The 24,813-nt window shown below is 39.1% G+C and overlaps 1 protein-coding gene across 1 annotated transcript; it reads right to left on the reverse strand.

Moving 5' to 3' along the window:
• Window positions 1-6,180: 6,180 nt before the first annotated feature.
• TMSB15A (thymosin beta 15a) lies at window positions 6,181-9,281 on the reverse strand. Its single transcript, XM_025372651.1, has 3 exons — window positions 9,169-9,281; window positions 7,562-7,678; window positions 6,181-6,623 (listed from the first exon to the last, which is right to left on the reverse strand). Exons 2-3 carry the CDS (start codon window positions 7,659-7,661, stop codon window positions 6,586-6,588), a joined length of 138 nt encoding a protein of 45 aa, XP_025228436.1. The 5' UTR covers window positions 7,662-7,678; window positions 9,169-9,281; the 3' UTR covers window positions 6,181-6,585.
• Window positions 9,282-24,813: the final 15,532 nt, after the last annotated feature.

Here is a 24,813-nt window from a genome sequence, read left to right on the forward strand (position 1 = left end):
TCATAATAAAAACATTCAACACACTAGGAACAGAATGGAACTTCCTCAACATAATAAAGGTCACCTATTAAAAACCCACAGCTAGTATCATATTCAATAGTGAAAGACTGGCAGCTTTCTCCCTAAGATCAGGATATTTGCTCTTGCTATATCTAGTCAACATTGTATTGGAAGTTTCAGCCATTATAATTATACACAAAATAAACAAAAGGAATCCGGATTATAAAAGAAGAAGTAAAACTTCCTCTATTAGTAATTAACATGATTTTGTACATAAAGAGTCCTTTAAAACCTCACTAAAAATTGTTAGAATTAATAAACCAGTTGAGCGAGTTTACAGGATACAAGATCTATATACAAAAATCATTTCTATTTCTATATACTAGCAATCAGCAATTCTAAAATGAAATTCTGAAAACAATTCAATTTACAATTACATAAAGGGAATAAAACACTCAGGAAGGAGTCTACCAAATGAAGGGCAAAACTTGAACTCTGAAAACTATAAAACATAAATGAATTAATTGTAGAAGATCAAAATAAGTGGAAAGACAACCCACATTCATAAATTGGAAGAATTAGCATTGTTAAGAGGGAAATGCTCCCCCAAATTAATCTACAACTCAACATAATTCCTAGCAAAATCCCAGTTGTCATTTTTGTAGAAATTAACAAGCTGATTCTAAGGTTTATATGCAAATTTAAGTGACACAGAGTAGCAAAAGGAATCTTGAAAAAGAAGTACAAAATTGGAGAACTCACACTTACTAGAAAGCTTCAGAAATCAAAACAATATGGTAGTGATATAAAGAAAAACATAGATCAATGGAAAAAAATGAGAGTCGACAAAGCAGCCCATTGATTATAGTCAGTTGATTTTTTTTACAAGAGTGCCAAACTACTCAATGAAGAAAAAAAATAACATTTAAACAAATGGTGCTAGGACAACTGAATAATCACATACAAAAGAGGGAATTTGGATGTTTTCCTCACACTATATATAAAAATTAACACAAAATGGATCAAATACCTTAAATAAAATATTAAATTCTTGAAAGAAAATATAGAAGTAAATCTTTATGATCTTGGATTTGACAAAGGATTCTTTGGTATGACACTAAAAGTATAAAAAACGACAACAAAAAATATTCAGTACCAACAATCTTTGTATCCTTGAGTGAATCCTGATTTGTGATTTTAGGTTCTTCTTTTAATATAATGCCAGATTAGATTGTTAATATTTCATATAGAATTGTTGTATTCTCATTTGTAGGTATGGTTTCCCAGAACTCTTTCTCGCCATGCTCTTGTCAATGGATTTTATCATCATATTTTCTTTAAACAAAAATAAAATTACTTTTTCATAGTATGCACACTTTTCATTGGCAGTAGAAATACCTGATCTTCAATAGTCTGACAGGAAACATCTTTAGAAGACAGGGCATTTGAGATGGTAACTCATTGATAACCTGTTACTTCCGTTCTTCTTAGTCGTTAAGTGTTTTGTTTTGTTTTGTTTTGTTTTGTTTTTTGTAGGAAAGGGGAAGGGTTTTACTTCTGTAATTTCTGTTTTGTAATTCTCACATTTCATCAATATTTTCTAATATAGATATTCAAAATAGTCATAGATATTTGAAAGAAATATTGTTTTGGTAAAAAAAAATTTCCTATAATATTTTTTCTTCCTAAGGTGGTTACTTAGAGGCATAGTTAAACAATTTTTTAAGCCAATGGCAGTAACACATTCTCAGTTTGGGTATTCTTCTAGGAATAACTACTGTGAAGAAAACAATTTTAAATTTGATAAATATTTAAGGATGTTTTATACATTCATAACTATCCTCAATTTCGTTTATGTCTTTGGAGACTGCTCTTTTGCCATTTTTCCTCTCTCTGATTCACTGAGGGTTTTTTGTTTTTGTTTTTGTTTCTGTTTTTGAGATAGGGTCTTACTCTGTTGCCCAGGCTGGAATGCAGTGGTACAAACACGGCTCACTGCAATCGCCATATGCCAGGCTCAAGTGATAATCCCACCTCAGACTCCTGAGTAACTAGGACTACAGGCATGTACCACCATGCCCGGCTAGTTTTTTGTATTTTTTGGTAGAGATAGGGTTTCGCCATGTTTCCCAGGATGGTCCTGAACTCCTGAGCTCGAGTAGTCTGCCTGCCTTCGCCTCCCAAAATGTTAGGATTATAGGCATGAGCCACCACACCCAGGCTGATTCACTGAGGTTTTGATCAGAACTGAAGGCAGTGACTTGTCAGCCAGGTCCCTTGTTTTCCAGAAGCACTCTCCTCCCCCAAGTCAGAGAATTTCTGCTCAAGTCAAGAAAAGGCTTTTATATCCATAGGCCAATCTCTTTTAACAAAATCTAACACAGGGTGGGAAATGTAGTGCTCTGAAGCGGTTGGAAAATCTCAGGGCTTTATTTAGAAGACAAAACTACATCATTTCCCCCGGCCCCCAATGTAAAGCAAAGAGACCAAAGTAAAGAATGTTTGTATTCTTTTTGTCCACGTGGCAATAATAACAACAATAATCATAGTAATACAGCTCCTTTCTATTATCCCCCACAGCTATCCCTGCCTCCACTAATTCTCTGCTTACCAGTTGTTTGTCCCCTTAAAATTCAGGTCCAGCCTTCATGAAAATAAATTAGAGATCCAAAACCTAGCTGCATGGAAACTCGTGATGCTGAAGCATGTACAATACACATTTTCCCTCATATGAATGTGCTTATTATATCTTACTTGATTTCTTACCTCTAACAAGGGTACTCTGTCCATGCATCATCGTAGGTCAGTGCATCCTGAAAGCAAGAGAGTGTTACAGCACAATGACCTGCAAAAGCTATATGCACCACCCAAGATATGGCTCTCCCACTTTTGAATCTATTTAAGACACTTCACACACTTTATTTGGCCATTGGCATTCTTACTTTATCCCTTCTATGACATTGTAAGTCTCTGGAGGGCAAGGATTGTCTCTTATTCATCTCTTACATTCTCTGCACACATACTTAGATGTAATTGGCTCTTGACAAATGCCTGCTGAATTTAAAAAAAAAAAAAAAAAAAAACCTTTATGTTTTCCTAAGTGTCTGTTCTAGCTACCTACTACAGCCCAGTCCTGAAAGAATTTTCATTTTTACCTAAAGCAGTGGTTCTTAAGCTTGAATATGCATCAAAATCACCTGAAAAGCATGTTGAAACAGTTTGCTGGGCCCCTCCACCAGTTTCTGATTCATTAGTTCTAGGATAGAGCCTGAGAATTTGTATTTCTAACAAGTTCCCAAGTGATGCTAATGGTGCTGTTCCATGGACCAATACTTGGAGAACAAGTAAGCTAAAGTAAAAGTATTGCCGACTGATTACTCCATCTGTTCCTCTCAAGATATCAACAATACCAATTTTCAGGAAGGAAACATTCTAAGTGAGAGAGACATAGAAGATAGATGTTGTAAAAAAAAAGATTAAGTCACAAATCATAAAAGGAAAGAAGTAATAATATATACACCATAATTTTGCAAAATTATGACAAGAGAACATGCCTTGCTCTCACTGAATCTGAATCTCTGGGGATGAGGCCCAGGAATACACACTAAATAGCAAGGCTGATCCTAATGCTCATGGCTAAAAGACCACACTTTGAAAAGTTCTCCTGGATATATTCACAAATAATCATCACAAATCTAAGCTACATTCTATACATTGTTCTAAGTTACCTTGTTTATGTATTGAGCAGTAACTTCTCACGTGTGACCTGAAAAATGTCTCCTTTCCTCTATGAGCCCTGGTTTCTTCACTTAGCAAATGCATTTCTATCATGCAGCACGCTCTAGATCTACTCCAGGCTCTGTCAATGTTACCTCTTTTTCCTTTCTCTATAAATGTAACTGTGCACAACAACGTAAGGCTACAACAAAGGCTTAGCACTGTCAGTTTTGCAATTACTAAATGAATTCAGGTTGATAAATCTCAATCTCTTTTTATATTGGGCTTATGGGAAAAAAATCCTCCCTTGGTTGGGAAAGACAAGTGAACCTTGTAGCTAAAAGAGTAGCCCGACATTATTTTAAAAATACAGGGAAAATCTACAGCAGGTAAGCAAATGTTTTTCCCATCTCATTTGTGTGAATATTCACTTAGCAACCACATTTATTTCACCTCTCATCATGTACCTTTCATCTGCTCCCTCTCAGTTTACCACTTATACTACCCAGGGTAGAATCACTGCCTTAATGAAAAGGATAGATACCCGGTATAATTGAACACTGGGAGTTATCGTCCAATCCCAGCTTACCTGACAATATTCATGCTTTCCTTTAGGCCCTTTGAAATGGGCCTAATCTTGAGTTGGATTAGTGTACAAATACAGAGGCTGCTGGATCTCTCATGGATATACAGCATTTTTATCAACTTTGCAAGTAGCAACACTGAAAGGAGAGCAAATGTGTTCAGTGATAGAATCAGAATCCAAAGAAATCTGATAATGGCAAACTTGGGCACACCTAACATGCAACCAGCATGGTTCCCCATCCATGTGACTTGGGTCCAAAGGATCTGAGAAGTGTTTCCTGGAAAAGACTTCGAGGTATGAGGGCAGGCACACAACAGCTGACTTTAAATACTGGAGGGTAGATTAACTACCTTGTGAAGGTATCCAAAAAACTGTCTGAGGACTGTTGGATAGGAGCTGAAGGGAGGCAATTTGAGACACAGTATAAATAGCATGTCATTGCAAGGGGCTGAGTGACTGTTGGACAACTGTTTCAGATAGGAGGTAAATTACTGGTGACCGACATGGTTACTTCCAAGGTTCAAATCCTCTGGCTACTCTAAGCCCTGTGATTGTGTCACTTCATTGGCACTTGATCAAAGTTGACCCACCTACTGTTTTGCTTGTGGAAATTTAAGCTATAGAGAAAAAATGGTTTCCACTTCTTGTTTTAGGATATGAGCCCTTAGAAAAGGGAGGTAGGAATAATACTTGAGGTTGCAAATAGGTGCTAAAAGCATAATTTACTTATTTTTTGTAGAAAAAGCTCACAGTCTGGATTAATAGAGCCACAGTCAGGATGGTTATACAGTACACGCAAATGTTAACACTCCTAATTGGTGGGATTATATGTAACTGGCTTGGATAAATTTAAAGTGATGAAAGTATTAAGGGCATGGATTCAGACATTTGCATTTATATGTATTCCTTATTATATTAATCAGCTCAAGCTACCATAACAAAAATATCATAGACTGTGTGGCTTAAATAGAAATTTACTTTCTCACAGTTCTGGATGCTAGAAGTCCCAGATCAAGGTCCTGCAGGGCTCTCTTCCTGGCTTGTAGACAGCCGCCTTCTCATTATATGTCCTCACATGGCAGTGATCTCTCTCTCTCTCGATCGCTCTCTTCTTGATCGCTCTCTCTCTCTCCCTCTTTTTCTCACTCTTCCTCTTCTTCTTAAGGCTACAGTCCTGTTGGATTAGAACCTGATCCTTATGACCTTATTTAATCTTAATTACTTCCTAAAGAACCTACCTCTAGATATAATCACACTGGGGGTTACGGCTTCAACATACAAATTTGGGGGAACACAATTCAATTCATAGCACTTATGTTCATTGTGAACACCAAAAATGCTTGGTTCATAAGACAGCAAATTCTGTTCTACACAAAAACCAAACCAGAAGTTCTCTACTACAGGTCATTAACAGGTATTAGATATGAATTTATGCTCCACAGAAGTTATATTATGTTTAGTACAGTGCATGTTAGCACGTGCCTCTGGCCCCTTCCCCATCCAACCCCAGCCTTTGGTGTCCCCTTCCATTAAGTTGAAAAATATTTTCCAAAAGGCAAGAGCACTCCTCTTTAATATTCGTCTTGAACAGATCACTTCAGACCTTGTATTTTCATTTCTTCATTCTGAGATAAGGGGGTTAGTCCACATGATCTCCCTTCCCAAGGTTCTCTAACTCTGTGATTCCAACTCTAAAGAAAAAGCACCTAGCATCCCCAATCAGGACCCACTAGACCTGGAGAGAAGTGAACATTTCCCACGTGAATAATCTGCTAAAACAGTTTTCCTTCAACCATTCTGTTTGGCTGAAAAGTATATCCGTGTGTACTTTTCATTCCACAGAAGACCACCAAGAGTCAACCACAGGAGTCTCAAGATAATGATTATATTGGTTACTTTATTACTACATTAGAAATGCAAATAAACTGTGAAAAGCTGCAAAAACACGCAACTTCATGGAGATTATGAAGCAATGGAAGCACCCATCATAGCAGTTTAAAACACGCTTATGCAGTATAGGATGCAAGAACTACATACACAAAGGACATCGATGGTGAGATTATTGACAGCATCTGCCATCCAGAACATATGCACCAATGGTAAGTTTAAAAATGAATTTAAGGAAACACTGGCTACGTCTGACTTCTTAGCCAGGGAACATAGGTGAGAAGACATCAGAAGATGCCTAAAATCTCTACAAACACATGGGTTTACAAAAAACAAGTCTAAAACCAAGACTCTCAGGTAATGCTGAAATCTGCTGTTGGGAGGCGATCCCCATTTTACGATGTTTGAACACACTCTTTCTCCTGCTGGATAGCTGGAAAGACAAACACAAAAATCATTAACCGCATTTACCTAAGATTAAGTTCAGTTTCTTTCAAAAGAGCTCCTTGCTAAGTCATTGAAGTCTGCATACATGCCTTAAATTTAGAATGCCAAGGCATTAACCACAAATTCTCACATTAGGGTGTGCGCATGTATGTGCGTATGTTAACTACTGGAATATTCATTAGAATCTATAACTGTGGAGGATTTTTTTCCCATTTGAGAGACAGAAATGTGCCATTGCCATTTTTTCATAGATGATTCATGACTGAGCTATGAAGCAATTTCTTCAGATTTATCTATCTGTATACAACTAGGAAGTTATACCTTTTCAGACAATTTTGACTAACTTTGGAACTCTCAAAGCTAACAAGACAAAAAGTTCCCCTCAACTTTTGCAAAGACACTTGGAGTTTCTCCACCAGGCTGTATTTCTGGAGGGCAAAACTGATCACTTATCCCTTGAGTCTGCAAGCCCTAAGTGCACCCAAGATCTAAACTTGTTCATTATCTTTATCTCATCATCAGAGAGAGAAGGCCAAAACTGCAAAGTTTGCATGGACCTTTAGGTATAAGACCACTGACCCAAACTGATGGATGCAGGAAAATGTCTAATAAGCATAAAGTGAACAAAACTAAGATTTTTCTAGTGCTAAATCCAATATTCCAAGATTGATTTTTAAGTTGGTTTTTAGTAATTTTCCAACAAGAAACTAGTTTCCCCCTATTCCTATTAAGTCTTATGTGAGAACTACTTATATAACCCAAGTAGGAAGACGACTATTTGATGTTTTTAACTGTAACATTAAACACCATGGTACTCTAATTATTGCTTACTTTGTGGCAAAAATTCACTAGAAGTTACGTTTATTTACTGAGCCTATTAGCTTTCTCTATTGTTTGTTTCCACTAGAACCCCCCAAGACTTACTTTCCTTTGAGGGAAGAGTATTTTTTTCTTCAGTATTAGTTTTCTTCAGTTTTGACCTGTCAAACTTCTCCACTTCCGACAAGTCTGGCTTATCACTCATCTTGACTAGAAGATAGCCTGAAAAGAAAAAACATTTTTAAGAAAATTTACCTGGCAGAACTATCTTCGAACTAAAGGGTCACAAGCAAAAATTTTCACATTTCATATCAATGTATATTCTACCTGCTCATTTTCAACAGGAAAACAGCAACAGATCTTAGAAAACTAATATTTTTGTTAGAAAAATTTTAACTCCACATCATTACCCCGTTTTTGATAGGCAGTAAATGCCATTGGATCAGAATGCACCAGAAACTAAGATGCTCCAGAAACCCAAAGCCAATATGTCTGACTCTTAAAATCACAGCAAGGGTAAAATGGAGGTGACAGAAGCACAAGAGCAGACCGGGACAGAAGAAAAAATAAAGACTGGCTTTAACCAGTTAATGATTTTGTAACAGGAGAGAGCACTATTCGAGCATCTCCACTTTTTTTTAAATTATGTTTGTTTTTTGGCATTTTTTTTTTAGGAGATGGGGAGCAGCACACACACACACACACACACACACACACACACAGAGTGGCATAAGTTGTACTGATTTCTATTTTAAATGCCCAAAGACGACAGTACATTAAGGCATTACAATACACGTCTCATAATAGCTCTTTGTGGCACTGGTTTATAAACGTTGTTTAAGAAGGGACAGCTAACTAGGATCAGACCCAGGACTTCAGCAGAATGGGATAAACCAAATGTAAGTAAGTCTTCTTTCACCATGTTTTCTCTGCAAGGAGATGAGGTTCAGAAGTGCATGGCTGTGGACCTGACGAAATGCCTGGTGCCCTGTGAGCGTCCCGAGTTTGTCCAGAAGAGACAATAGGATATTCCAGAAATCGGAGGGCAGAGCTCTCTTGCGCGAGCTCAGCCCCACCCTCGTGGAGTAGGATACTATCACTAGTGCTTGGAGTAGAATGGAGAGGCCCCCAAGCAGCCAGAAGTGCCGAACATGCCTCCATTCCGTCAAGTTTACCCTAAGACCCTTCTCTGCCAAGCGATCAGACGCCAAGCTCGGAGCTGGGAAATTGGAACTAACAAATAAATAATAGCAGGGCCGGGCTCATAGGCCAGTCTGTCAAGAGCAGTTTGCATACTTTTTCAAATAACTATTAGCGCTGTCTGGCGCCCAGCCTAATGGCCACGGGAGGGGAAGGAACGAGGACCCAGCCCCAGAGGGCCCATTCCGGACGGCCCCCAAATTCATCCTCTAAGCCTCCGACCTGCAGCTACTGCGGACGGGCCCCTTTAAGGGTCCGCGCCCCGCGACTCCCAACCCCGGGGCCTTGTTTCCAGGGACCAGCCCCCGGGAGGGCTCGGCTTCGCGCGCAGAAGGCGGCGCCCCGGGAAGACAAAGGCGCGGACTTGCTCGGCCGGGCGGCGGTGCAGACGCGAAGGCCAGCCCCAACTCCGGCTCCTCTGGTTCCCGAAGGCGCAGCATCCCCCGCCTCGCAACCCCGACGCCTTCCCGTCCCCATGGTCCTCTGGCTTCTGTGAGGCCGCAGGTCCTCACCTGAAGGCTTGAAGACTAGTGAAAGGCTGTCCGTGGGGCTGAGACACAGGCTTGCTCCGGACCAGGTTAGCGTTCCCGCGCAGAGCCCTGCAGTGCTAAGCCCGGTAGCAGGCCCCGCCCCAGCCCTCTCTGATTGGGCAAAGGTTCCCGGGCTCGCCCCCTTCCCCTCCTCCGCTAGAGCGTCCAGAGCCTGCGTCCTCCGTCTCCTCCAGGATCAGGGGCTTGGTGAAGTCAGAGTCGACCCCGCCTCCCCAGACCCCACCTCCCAGACTTCTTCCACTGCTTTAGTCCTGAGGGTCCACATTCCCTTCATCCCGAGTACTCTCACTCCTTCACAATAACAGAGGCCTCTGCAATAAGCAGACACATCTTGCCCAGTGAGCTTAGAACATCTGGAACTCCGAGGTCCAGGCTGAATGACCGGTATTTAGGCTCTCTCGGCTTTTTATAACCATTGGGGCCTAAGGACGCTATGAAAACCTAACAGTAGGTTGGAAGTGGGGCTCGGTGTTGTCTACTCTAATCCTTGGCCACGTCGTGGAGTAGGGGTGCTCATGGTGAGGGTGGGTGGTTCAGGGCCATTCACCCCTACAACTGGACATTTCTGTGACAGTAGTGCTCTCCTATGAAATGTAAAAGTCACATTTGCAACTTTCTCGGCCACTGAACACGATAGCAGTTTATAATAAATACAGAACAACTGAGGCTATTCACCTTCATATCCCTAATCCCTAGCACTTTGGCCCACAAGACACATTGGTTGTGGAGATGTCTATAGACTGAAGTAATAAATACGTGATGGGGGGAAGTTTGGGGCAATAGCACCACCCAGTGTCTGTTGGAAGAGAAAATTGAGGATCCGGTATTTACTTGAAAGGACTAAACGTTCAAGATCATTTTCTGGATACTCACCCAGAACCTTAGAGCGTTGAGGTAAGATGGAGATAGAACTATGTCTTTAGCTTGCACCCCATGTATGGTGGTATAGATCTATATAGATTAAAAATCACTCTTTCCGCAAGGATTTCTCAGGCCTTCCCCACCTTACTTCATTCCCTTTTCTTCGCTTTTGTAGCACTTTGTGTTAATTTGAGAATTGTGTATGTTTGTTGGAAAAACTTTTGAAACAGAGAGATTTACTCATTCAACAACTAATATTCATTGAGTACCTACAGTGTCCCTGGCATTAAATGTAATAAACACCAGTGTTTTCACTACACAGATTTCAATGTTGTTAACATTTAGGTATACTTACTTTGTCTTTCTTTTAAGGACTAAAAGTGTTACAGAAAAAATTGAGGTTTCCTTGACCTTCACTTCATTTCCATTTCCCCTCCCACTTCCCCAGGGGTAGTCCCATCCTGAATGTGATGTGTAGCTTTCAGCCTATTTTTCTGTCATTACAGATCAATGTGATTTCTGTTTCCTGGAGCAAAATGAAGCATTGTTTGAACCAGTGATCCAAGTCTAAGACCACACTCCTCACTTCACTTGGGGTTGACAGGAAGCTCCAGACAGTCACCCCTCCATAGCCCAAACCTCAAAATCCTGCCACCCTGATCTGCCTTGAATCATTACAACTCATCTAATGATGACATTTATCTCCATTTGTGCCAGCTACCCCAAGACACCCTTCAACTCCTACATTCTAACCACCATAAGGTTGTGTCCACATCCCCTCTTTATTTCACTTTTCTCACTGCTCCTCTACTAATAAAACACAGTGCACCCTCGGTAATTCCTCCGTATTTTAAGCCTCTTCTCTGAATTTCCCCTTCCATGGGGATTCTAGATCTCCTGAAGCCCACTCATGAGGAGCATATGAATTTTCACTCCTACCACCACTGTACCACAGATCCTAAAGCTTATATAAGTGACTTTGCTGCTTCTCGTTGCTGCCTTTAGATAGCAATCCCCCTTTCACCCCCCTAAAAACTTCCAACTTTTGACAACTCATGTCATTGAGTAGCCTTTGTTGTTGTCATATAACAAATTTCAACTGTTCCCCTCCGGGCACGATGACTCACGCCTGTAATCCCAGCACTTTGGGAGGCCGAGGCAGGCGGATTCACGAGGTCAGGAGATCGAGACCATCCTGGCTAACACGGTGAAACCCCATCTCTACTAAAAATACCAAAGAAAAAAATAATTAGCCGGGCGTAGTGGCGGGCGCCTGTAGTCCCAGCTACTCAGGAGGCTGAGGCAGGAGAATGGCGTGAACCTAGGAGGCGGAGCTTGCAGTGAGCTGAGATCACGCCACTGCCCTCCAGCCTGGGCGACAGAGCGAGACTCCATCTCAAAAAAAAAAGGAAAGAAAAAAAATTTCAGCTGTTCCCCACTCATTTCTCAAAACTTTTAACTCCTACAACACAGTCATTCTCAAAGGTAGTTGTCCTGCTTTAATTCTTGGTAAGTTCAAGAATGATAATTCTGACAAACTGGCCTTTTCAGTTCCTTGAACATTTCTCCCCCATAACATTGCCCTCAACTCCACCTCAGTTACACAGCCATAGTCTAGCCCTTGTCACTATAATTATGGGAACCCCTCCATAATCTCAATTTCAAACATCCCTCTTTCTGACCATACCCTCCTCTCTTTTCACCTAACTCATTTGGGACCCTACTTTCTTTCAGCCTCACCAGAATCTCCAATGCATTGATCTTACCAGATTTTCACTATCTTTTCTTCCCTTTATTGTATTCTCTCTCCTCCTTCCCTAGCTCAAATGCCATGTTCAGTCTTTACAATCACTTATCTACATATACCCTCCACTGTCCTGCCTTTTCACTTTGTATTGTTTCATAGGAAAAATAACAACCCTGGTTAAGTACACTTCAACAAGCCTGAGCCTACAAAGAGAAATCTGGCCAAAGGAAAATATATAACTACATGATTCATTTCAATTTAAATTCATGACCGTTAACTTAAATGAGACTCTTAATAGGCACTCATTCTTTAAATCTCCTGGCCCTTAACTTTCTGACCATTTTAACTTACTACTTCATAGCTTCTCTCCCATCAAACTCTCTATACCACCTCTCCATCCCACCTCTTCTCTTGCTTTCTATTTGTACTAGAAAAGTGTAGCCCTCAGAAGAACACTTCCACACACCCTGTATTAGTCAGGGTTCTCTAGAGGGACAGAACTAAAAGGATATATGTGTATGAAAGGGAGTTTATTAAAGAGAATTGGCCCACATGATCACAAAGTGAAGTCCCACAATAGGCCATCTGCAAGCTGAGGAGCAAGGAAACCAGTAGTGACTCAGTCTGAGTCCCAAAACCTCAAAAGTAGGGAAGCCAACAGTTCAGCCTTCAGCCTGTGGCCGAAGGTCCAAGAGCCCCTGGCAAACCGCTCGTATAAGTCCAAGAGTCCGAAAGCCTAAGAACTTGGGGTCTGATATTAGAGGGCAGGAAGCATCTAGCAAGGGAGAAAGATGAAGGCCACAGACTCAGCTGTCTGCTCATTCCACTTTCTGCCTGCTTTTTCTAGCCATGCTGACAGCCAATTGGATAGTGCCCACCCAGATTGAGGGTGGGTCTGCCTCTCCCAGTCCACTGACTCAAACATTAATCGCCTCTGGTAACACCCTCACAGACACACCCAGAAACAATATTTTGCATCCTTCAATCCAATCAAGTTGGCACTTAATATTAACCATCACAGACCCCTACCACCATATCATTTCACCTACCTGCACCTGCCTATATATATATGATTTTCCTGTTGATATCATACATGAAATTTCCAGACTCCTGTCTAAAAGTTCCCCTCCTTTCCCACTAGATCTCTTTCTCTCAAACCAATTCAATGACATTGCTACCATCTTTCTCTCCCTTATCGCTAGCATCATCAATATTGTACTCTCTACTGTATAGTTTCTCTCAGGATACAATTGTACTCTTATTTCTTATCTATCTTCCTATCTCTCTATACACACATTATTATATATGTGTATATGTTTATATATACATACACACATTCTTTTTATGTGTACATACTCTTGACTTCAATCCTCCTACCTACCATTACACCATTTCTTTGTTCCCCTTTGATGGAAATCTTTTACAGTTACATAAGATATATATTTTCATGTTCAATGTAAGGCATTATTTGAACCAGGACTCCTGATCTAAGACCACAATCCCCTAGGCTTTCTATCTACATCAATCTAGCATCAAGAAGGATCCCCCCAAAATAATCCTTCCTTATCCTCCATTTTCTCTGTCTATTCTACTTCTCATTCCCTCTGTTCCAGGCATGGCCTCCCTATTATTCCTCAGACAAGCCATGCTCACTATTGTGTTAGGGCCTTTACAATATCTATTCTTTATGTCAGGAAAGTTATTTCCTCAGATATCCAGTTTGACTACTCTGTCATTCTCTTTTAACAGTTGCCTATTTCCAATTTTTCTTCTCCTGGTCTCTCTTGAACACATTCAAGAGGTATGTACCTCTTCCACTCAACTGAAATTACTTTTGTCAAGGTCATCAATGGCTTTCACATGGCTCAATACAATGGTCAATTTTTAATCCCTCATTTTGAACTATCAGCAGCATTTGGCATAGTTGATGAGTGAGTTCTTCTCACTTCACTTACATTGCGTGGCTCCCAGGACACTGCACTTTCCTATTTTCTCCATCCTCACTAGCTCTTCCTCTTCTCCCAGACCTGTTTAAATGGGAGTGACCCAGGACTCAGTCCCTGTTCTTCTACTCATCTCTATCTACACTTCCCTGGTGATATCCCCCAGTCCAATAGCTATAGAAAACATTTTTGTGTTAACAATTTCTATATTCGTGTCTGCAGGCCAGATCTGCATCCTAAACTCCAGTCTGATACATACAACTGCCTACTCAGCACCTCCACTCAGATGTCTTATAGACATCTCAAACATAAAATGTCACAGACTAAACTACTAATCTTTTTTCCGAAACCCACTCCTCCCACAGCCTTCCCCTTCTCAATTGATGGCAACTCCATTATCCATATGGTCATGTCAAAAATATTGATATCATCCTTAATTCCTCCCTTTCTTTTACACTACACATCCAATCCATCAGGAAGTTATTTTGGCTGCACTCAAAATGCATCCAAAATCCAACCACTTATCATCTCCATTTGTATGCCTAAAGTCTAATCCACCATCATATCTCATCTGGATAACTGGAGTAGTTTTTGGTAGGTCTCTCTACTTCAGCTCTTGCTCCCTAGTTTTTGTATTCGCAACATAGAACATAAAGTGATTATTTTAAAAATATAAGTCAAATCATGGTGCTCCTCTACTCAAAGTCCTGCAAAGGCACCTTATTCTCCTCAGAGTTAGAGTCAAAGTTCCTAAAAGGCCCCACATTTTCTGGCTCACCATAATTTCTCTGACCCATCTATCTACTCTCTTCCTCACTCACTCTGCCCCATCCATGGCCTCCTTACTATTCCTAACGACCAATGACACTATGAAGAAACTGCATCAACTGGTGTGCAAAATAACAAGATAGCATCATGACGACGGGATCAAATTCACACATAACAATATTAACCTTAAATGTAAGTGGGCTAAATGCCCCAATTAAAGGACACGGACTGGCAAACTGGATAAAGGGTCAAGAAGCATTGGTGTGTTGTATTCAGGAAACACATCCCACGTGCAAAGACACACATAGGTTCAAAATAAATGGATGGAGGAAAATTTACCAAGCAAATGGAAAGCAAAAAAAGCAGGGGTTACAATCCTAGTCTCTGACAAAACAGACTTGAAACCAACAAAGATCAGAAAAGACAAAGAAAGGCATTACATAATGATAAAGGGATCAATTCAACAAGAAAAGCTAACTATTCTAAATATATATCCACCAATACAGGAGCACCCAGATTCATAAAACAAGTTCTTAGAGACCTACAAAGAGACTTATACTCCCACACAATAATAGTGGGAGACATTAACACTCCACTGTCAATATTAGATTTATCAACGAGAGAGAAAATTAACAAGGATATTCAGGACTTGAACTCAGCTCTGGACCAAGTGGACCTAATAGGTATCCACAGAACTCCATCTCAAATCAACAGCATATACATTCTTCTCAGTGCTGCATGGCACTTATTCAAAAATCGACCAGATAATCGGAAGTAAAACACTCCTCAGCAAATGCAAAAGAACTGAAATAATAACAAACAGTCTCTTAAGCTAGAGTGCAATCAAATTAGAACTCAGGATTAAGAAACTCACTCAAAACCACACAACTACATGGAAATTGAACAACCTGCTCCTGAATGACTCTGGGTAAATAATGAAATTAAGGCAGAAATCAAGAAGCTCTTTGAAACCAACTTGAACAAAGAGACAACATACCAGAATCTCTGGGACACAACTAAAATTTCCCAAAAGAGGGAAATTTATAGCACTAAATGTCCATGTCAGAAAGCTAGAAAGATCTCAGATCGATACCCTAACATTACAACTCAAAGAGCTGGAGAAGCAAGAGCAAACAAACCCCAGAGCTAGCAGAAGACAAAAATAACTAAGATCAGAGCAGAACTGAAGGAGATAGAGTCACAAAAAACCATTCAAAAAATCAATGATTCCAGGAGCTGGTTTTCTGGGGGGAAAAAACACAGATAGACCACTAACTAGACAAATAAAGAAGAAAAGAGAGAAGAATCAAATAGGCACAACAAAAGAATGATGAAGGGGTATCACTACTGTGACAGAGAAATACGATCTACCATCAGAGAATACTATAAACACCTCTATGCAAATAAACTAGAAAATCTAGAAGAAATGGATAAATTCCTGGAGACAAACACTCTCTCAAGATTAAACCAGGAAGAAGTTGAATCTCTGAATAGTTTAATAAAAAGTTCTGTAGTTGAGCCAGTAATTAATAACCTACCAACCAAAAAAAAAAAAAAAACCCAGGACCAGACACATTCACAGCAGAATTCTACAAGAGGTACCAAGAGGAGCTGGTACCATTCCTTCTGAAACTATCCCAAACAATTGAAAAGGAGGGACTCCTCCCTGACTCATTTTATGAAGCCAGCATCATTGTGATACCAAAACCTGGCAGAAACACAACAAAGAAACAAAACTTCAGGCCAATATCCCTGATGAACATTGATGCAAAAATCCTCAATAAAATACTGGCAAACCGAATCCAGCAGCATACCAAAAAGCTTATCCACCATGATCAAGTGGGCTTCATCTCCAAAGTGCAAGGCTGGTTCAAGATATGCAAATCAATAAATGTAATCCATCAGATAAACAGAATCAATGGAAAAAAACACAGGATTATCTCAATAGATGCAGAAAAGGCTTTTGATAAAATTAAACATCTCTTCATGTAGGAAACTCTCAATAAACTAGGTATTGATAAAACATATCTCAAAAAAATAAGAGCTGTTTATGACAAACCCACAGCCAATATCATACTGAATGGTCAAAAGCTGAAAGCATTCCCTTTGAAAACTGGCACAAGACAAGGATGTCCTCTCTCACCATTCCTATTTAACATAGTATTGGAAGTTCTGGCCAGGGCAATCGGGCCAGATAAAGAAATAAAGAAATAAGGGCATTCAAATAGGAAGAAAGGAAGTCAAATTGTCTCTTTTTGCAGATGATTCTATATTTAGAAAACCCATCGTCTCAGCTCCAAAACTCCTTAGACTGATAAGCAATTTCAGCAAAGTCAAAATCAATGTGCAAAAATCACAATAAATCAGTGTGCAAAAATCACAAGCATTCCTATACACCAACAATAAACAAGCAGAGAGCCAAATCATGAATGAACTCCCATTCACAACTGGTACAAAGAGAATAAAGTACCTACGAATAAAGCTAACAAGGGAAGTGAATGACCTCTTCAAGAGAACTACAAACCACTGCTCAAGGAAATAAGAGAAGACACAAACAAATGGAAAAACAGTCCATCCTCATGGATAGGAAGAATCAATATCGTGAAAATGGCCATACTACCCAAAGTAATTTATAAATTCAGTGTTATTCCCATCAAACTACCATTGACATTCTTCACAGAATTAGAAAAAACCTAGTTTAAATTTCATTTGGAACAAAAAAAAGAGCCCTATAGCCAAGACAATCTTAAGCAAAAAGAACAAAGCTGGAGGCATCATGCTACCTGACTGCAAACTATACTACAAGGCTACAGTAACCAAAACAGCATGGTCCTGGTACCAAAACAGACATATAGACCAACGGAACAGAGTAGAAAACTGAGAAATAACACCACACATCTACAACCATCTGATCTTCAACAAACCTGACAAAAACAAGAAATGGAGAAAGGAGTCTGGGAAAACTGGCTAGTCTTATTCAGAAAACTGAAACTGGCCCCCTTCCTTACACCTTATACAAAAACTAACTCAAGATGGATTAAAGACTTAAATGTGAAACCCAAAGCCCTAAAAACCCTTGAAGAAAACCTAGGTAATACCATTCAGGACATAGGCATGGGCAAAGATTTCATGACAAAAATGCCAAAAGCAATTGCAACAAAAGCAAAAGTTGACAAATGGGATCTAATTAAACTGAAGAGCTTCTGCACAGCAAAAGAATCTATCAGCAGAGTGAACAGGCAACCTACAGAATGGGAGAAAAATTTTGCAATCTACCCTTCTGACAAAGGTCTAATCCCCAGAATCTTCAAGGAACTTAAACAAACTTACAAGAAAAAAGCAACCCCATCTAAAAGTGGGCAAAGAACATGAACAGACACTTCTCAAAAGAAGACATTTATGTGGCCAACAAACATATGAAAAAAAAGCTCAACATCACTGATCATTTGAGAAATGCAAATCAAAACCACAATGAGATACCATCTCACGTCAGTCAGAATAGCAGAATGGTGATTATTAAAAACTCAAGAAACAAGAGATGCTGGCGAGGCTGTGGGGAACTGGGAAAGCTTTTACACTGTTGGTGGGAATGTAAATTAGTTCAACTATTGTGGAAGACGTTGTGGCAATTCCTGAAGGGTTTAGAACCAGAAATACTATTTGACCCAGCAATCACATTACTGGGTATATACCCAAAGGAATATAAATCATTCTACTGTAAAGACACATGCACATGTATGTTTATTGCAGCCCTATTTACAATAGCAAAGACATGCAACCAACCCAAATGCCCATCAATGATAGACTGGATAAAGAAAATGTGGTACATATATACCATGGAATATTATGTAGCCATAAAAATGAATGAGATAATGTACTTTGCAGAGACATGGATGAAGCTGGAAGGCATTATCCTCAGCAAACTAACGCAGGAAAAGAAAACCAAACACCGCATGTTCTCACTCGTAAGTGGGAGTTGAACAATGAGAACACATGGACTCAGAGAGGGGACCAACACACATAGGGGCCTGTTGGGGAGTGGAGGTCTAGGGAAGGGAACCTGGATGATGGGTTAATAGGTGCAGCGATGTCTGATCCCTCTGGAAAGAGTGCTCTTTTCCAGGATAACCACTTGTTTAAGTTCTCTCAATATCTTAAAGGCTCAAATTTCACAGTTTTAATGAGACCTACCTGAATCTATTTAATATTGCCACCTGCCAACCCTGTTTCTTCCATCCCCTCACCCTACTTTGCTGTTTCATTTCAGCAGTAAATGTTCCACTATTAAAACATAAGATTCATGAGGGCAAAGATCTCTGTTTTGTTCACCTATCCCATGTACCAAGGACTGTGCACACAGTGCAGATTTGTTAAATGAATTATTTTCTGGTGATATTGCATTACAAATTACATTACACTATGCGCAATTTCTACAACTTGCTTTTTTCACCCAATGTTATGATGACTTAGATTTAGCCATGTTTTACTGTTACACATAGAAGCACATTTATTTTAATTTCTATATAATATTCCATTATATGAATACACCATAGTTTACTTATATATTCTCATTCTTGTGAACACTTTCACTGCTTCTATTTTTTTGTGTTACAAACAGTGCTATAATTAATATTCTCGCAATTTCTTCCTATTAGTCTATAAACATGCCTCATAAAAGGGACATTTCTAGATTACAGAATATGTGCATCTTCAATCTATCTAGATGTGAATTGCCAAATAGCTTTTCACAGTAATTGCACTAATTTATACTCATATTAGCTGCGGTGAGCAGTTCGTCTTTTCCTGCATTCTTGCCAATATCCAGTTTTTCCAGACTTCTTTTTGCCAATCTAATGGGTAAAAATTAGCATCACTTTAGTATTTTTTGTTTGTTTGTTTGTCTTTTGAGACAGAGTCTCACTCTGTCACCCAGGCTGGAGGGCACTTGCACACTTTCTGCTCACTGCAACTTCCTGGGCTCAAGCAATTCTCCTGCTTCAGCTTCCTCAGTAGCTGGGACTACAGGCGCATGCCACCACGCCCAGCTAATTTTTGTATTTTTAGTAGAGATGGGATTTCATCATGTTGGCCAGACTGATCTCGAACTCTTGACCTCAAGTGATCTGCCCACCTCGGCCTCCCAAAGTGCTGGGATTACAGGCGAGATCTACCACATCCGGTCCTCCCTAGTGTTTGAATCTGCATTTCCCGGATTATGTCATGAGAGTGAACATCTATAGATTTTGTGGCTCTACATAATTCCTCTTCTCTTAACAGCCTCTCAATATATTTTGCCCCACTTCTTTTTAAGTTTCTTGTCTTTATGGTATTGCTTCTTATGGGCTTCTTATGTATTCGGTATTCTAATTATTTGCATGTAATATGTTTTGCAAAAAATATTCTCCAAATCCATTGCTGGTCTTTGTTTATGTATTGCATGTACATTTTGTTGGTTTATAACAAGTATAACTGGAATAAACTTGTTTGCAGAAAAAAAAATTTGATTTCTGATCCGCATGCAGGTACCTCAGTTGATGAAAGCCATATATAAAATATGTATCCTACTAAACAGTTTTTTAAAACATTTTACTTAAGTAAAATACATATATGGAAAAGTAGATATACTTAAAAGTGTATCTTGGATGTTCGCAAAGTGAGGACACTCATATAACCAGCCCCCAGATCAAGACACAGAACATGATCAGCCCCCAGAAGCCTCTTTTGTGCTGCCTACCAGTCACTATTCCCAAGAATGATAACCACTCTTCTGAGTATTAGTTTTGCTTCTTTCATGCTTTAAATAAATGGAATCCTTCAGTATATACTCCTCTTTGTCTGGCTTCTTTTGATCACCATTAAGCTTGTGAGATTCATCCATATTGTCACATGCATTTGCAGCATGTCTGTTCTCCTTTCTGTACCACATCTTAGTGCATAAATATACCACAATGTATTCAATCTACTGTTGATGGGTGTTTAGGTTACTTCTGGTTTTGAACTATTATAAATAATACTGTTATAAGCATAATTATGCATATATTTTCATGCATATGAGCATTTTTTGAATATATACTGAGGAATTGATAGGCATAGGGTACATATATGTTCAGTTTTAGTAGATGTGGCCTATTAGTTTTCTAAAAAGTTTGTATCAATAGATTCTGGACTTCTAATTTTAACTGTTTCTTATATCTGTTTTTGTAACAGATTTATTGAGATATAATTCACATACCATACAATTCAAATATTTAAAGTATACAATTCAGTTTTTTGGTATATTCACAAACTTGTGTAACCATCACCACAATTGATTTTAAAATAATTTTATCACCCCAAAGAGAAATCCCATAGACTCCAACTATAGTTCTTCAGTGTTCCAACCCCTCATCCCTGGGTGACCACTTAGATGCTTTCCATATTTATAGATTTGCCTATTCTTGGTATTTTATGCAAATGGAATCATATAACATGTGGTCTATTATGACTAACTATTAATGCTTAGCATAATGTTTTCTAAGTTTCATCTATGTTTCGGTATATCTCAGTACTTCATTTCTCATTATGGTCAAATAATAATCCATGTATTGCAATGGTGTGTACTGCATTGTATTTATCCATTTGATCTCAGGTTTAGGCACCAAAAAATACTAATAGACATTTGACTTATTTCCACCTTTTGGCTACTATAAATAATGTAACTATTAACATTCCTGTAAAAGTATTTTTGTATGTCAATGTTTTTATTTATTTTCAGCACATGCCCAGAATTGGGATTTGGGGGTCAATTCATAACTATATTCAACTTTTTTAGGAACTGCTAAACTGTTTCACAAAGTGGAAATGACTGCACCACTTTTTATTCTCCCTATCGGTCTGTAAGGGTTACAATTTCTCACATCTTGAACAACACTTTTTATTATCTGACTATATGATCTTAGCCATCCTTTTCTGTGTAAAGTAGTATCTCAACATGATTTTTATGCATTTAATAATGATGTTGAGAAAGCTAGTGAAGGTACTAATGATGTTGAATGCGTTTTCATTTGCTTATTCATTATTTGTATATCTTCTTTGAAGAAATGTCTATTCAGATCCTTTGCCCATTTTTAATTAAATTAGCTGTCTTCTTACTATTGAGTTATGAGTTATTTGTATATTCTAGATATAAGTCCCTTACCAGATATATGGCTTGTAAATATTTTTCTCATTTTGTGGGTTGACTTTTCACTTGCTTGATAGTGTCTTTTGACTCAAAAAGTTTTAAAACTAGACAAAGTCCAATTTATCATTTTTCCTTAGTTTCTTGGACTTTTCATGTCATATATAAGACTCCATGGCTAAATTCAGGATCACAAAGGTCTGTCCCTATGTTTTCTTCTAGAGTTATATAGTTTTAGCTCTTCTATAAGGGTATTGGATACATTTTGAGTTCACTTTTGCCTATGTATTAGGTAAGAGTCCAACTTCATTCTTTCGTATGTGGCTATCAAGTTGCTTCAACACCACCCGTTAAAAAGACTGTTTTTCGTTGACAGTGGGGTGTTGAAGTCTCCCATTATTATTGTATGGGAGTCTAAGTCTCTTTGTAAGTCTCTAAGGACTTGCTTTATGAATCTGGGTGCTCCTGTATTGGGTGCATATATATTTAGGATAGTTAGCTCTTCCTGTTGAATTGATCCCTTTACCATTATGTAATGGCCTTCTTTGTCTCTTTTGATCTTTGATGGTTTAAAGTCTGTTTTATCAGAGACTAGGATTGCAACCCCTGCTTTTTTTTGTCCTCCATTTGCTTGGTAGATCTTCCTCCATCCCTTTATTTTGAGCCTATGTATGTCTCTGCATGTGAAATGGGTCTCCTGAATACAGCAGACTGATTAGAATGGCAATCATTAAAAAGTCAGGAAACAACAGGTGCTGGAGAGGATGTGGAGAAATAGGAACACTTTTACACTGTTGGTGGGATTGTAAACTAGTTCAACCACTATGGAAAACAGCGTGGCGATTCCTCAAGGATCCAGAACTAGAAGTACCATATGACCCAGCTATCCCAATACTGGGTATATACCCAAAGGATTATAAATCATGCTGCTATAAAGACACATGCACACATATGTTTATTGCGGCACTATTCACAATAACAAAGACTTGGAATCAACCCAAATGTCCATCAGTGACAGACTGGATTAAGAAAATGTGGCACATATACACCATGGAATACTATGCAGCCATAAAAAACGATGAGTTTGTGTCCTTTGTAGGGACATGGATGCAGCAGGAAACCATCTTTCTCAGCAAACTATCACAAGAACAGAAAACCAAATACCGCATGTTCTCACTCATAGGTGGGAATTGAACAATGAGATCACTTGAACTCGGGAAGGGGAACGTCACACACCGGGGCCGATCACGGGGAGGGGTAAGGGGGGAGGGATTGCATTGGGAGTTATACCTTATGTAAATGACGAGTTGATGGGTGCTGACGAGTTGATGGGTGAAGCACACCAACATGGCACAAGTATACATATGTAACAAACCTGCATGTTGTGCACATGTACCCTAGAACTTAAAGTATAATAATTAAAAAAAAGACTTTTTCACATTCAAAAGCTAGCAGAAGGCAAGAAATAACTAAGATCAGAACAGAACTGAAGGAGATAGAGACACAAAAAACCCTCCAAAAAAATCAATGAATCCAGGAGCTAGTTTTTTGAAAAGATCAACAAAATTGATAGACCGCTAGCAAGACTAATAAAGAAGAAAAGAGAGAAGAATCAAATAGACTCAATAGAAAATGATAAAGGGGATATCAACACCGACCCCACAGAAATACAAACTACCATCAGAGAATACTATAAACACCTCTACGCAAATAAACTAGAAAACCTAGAAGAAATGGATAATTTCCTGGACACTTACACTCTCCCAAGACTAAACCAGGAAGAAGTTGAATCCCTGAATAGACCAACAGCAGGCTATGAAATTGAGGCAATAATTAATAGCCTACCAACCAAAAGAAGTCCAGGACCAGACGGATTCACAGACTAATTCCACCAGGGGTACAAAGAGGAGCTGGTACCATTCCTTCTGAAACTATTCCAATCACTAGAAAAAGAGGGAATCCTCCCTAACTCATTTTATGAGGCCAACATCATCCTGATACCAAAGCCTGACAGAGATACAACAAAAAAAGAGAATTTTAGACCAATATCCCTGATGAACATAGATCCAGAAATCCTCAGTAAAATACTGGACAACCGAATCCAGCAGCACATGAAAAAGCTTGTCCACCATGATCAAGTGGGCTTCATCCCTGGGATGCAAGGCTGGTTCAACATACGCAAATCAATAAACATAATCCAGCATATAAACAGAACCAAAGACAAAAACCACATGATTATCTCAATAGATGCAGAAAAGGCCTTTGACAAAATTCAACAGCCCTTCATGCTAAAAACTCTCAATACATTCGGCATGGATGGAACGTATCTCAAAATACTAAGAGCTATTTATGACAAACCCACAGCCAATGTTATACTGAATGGGCAAAAACTGGAAGCATTCCCTTTGAAAACTGGCACAAGACAGGGATGCCCTCTCTCATCACTCCTATTCAACATAGTGTTGGAATTTCTGGCTAGGGCAATCAGGCAAGAGAAAGAAATCAAGGGTATTCAGTTAGGAAAAGAAGAAGTCAGATTGTCCCTGTTTGCAGATGACATGATTGTATATTTAGAAAACCCCATTGTCTCAGCCCAAAATCTCCTTAAACTGATAAGCAACTTCAGCAAAGTCTCAGGATACAAAATCAATGTGCAAAAATCACAAGCATTCTTATACAGCAGTAACAGACAAACAGAGAGCCAAATCATGAATGAACTCCCCTTCACAATAGCTTCAAAGAGAATAAAATACCTAGGAATCCAACTTACAAGGGATGTAAAGGACCTCTTCAAGGAGAACTACAAACCACTGCTCAGTGAAATAAAAGAGGACACAAACAAATGGAAGAACATACCATGCTCATGGATAGGAAGAATCAATATTGTGAAAATGGCCATACTGCCCAAGGTAATTTATAGATTCAATGCCATCCCCATTAAGCAACCAATGACTTTCTTCACAGAACTGGAAAAAACTGCTTTAAAGTACATATGGAACCAAAAAAGACCCTTCATTGCCAAGACAATCCTAAGCCAAAAGAACAAAGCTGGAGGCATCACGCTACCTGACTTCAAACTATACTACAAGGCTACAGTAACCAAAACAGCATGGTACTGGTACCAAAAC

The sequence above is a fragment of the Theropithecus gelada genome, chromosome X (assembly GCF_003255815.1).
Source record: "Theropithecus gelada isolate Dixy chromosome X, Tgel_1.0, whole genome shotgun sequence".
In the NCBI taxonomy this organism is placed as follows: Eukaryota; Metazoa; Chordata; class Mammalia; order Primates; family Cercopithecidae; genus Theropithecus; species Theropithecus gelada.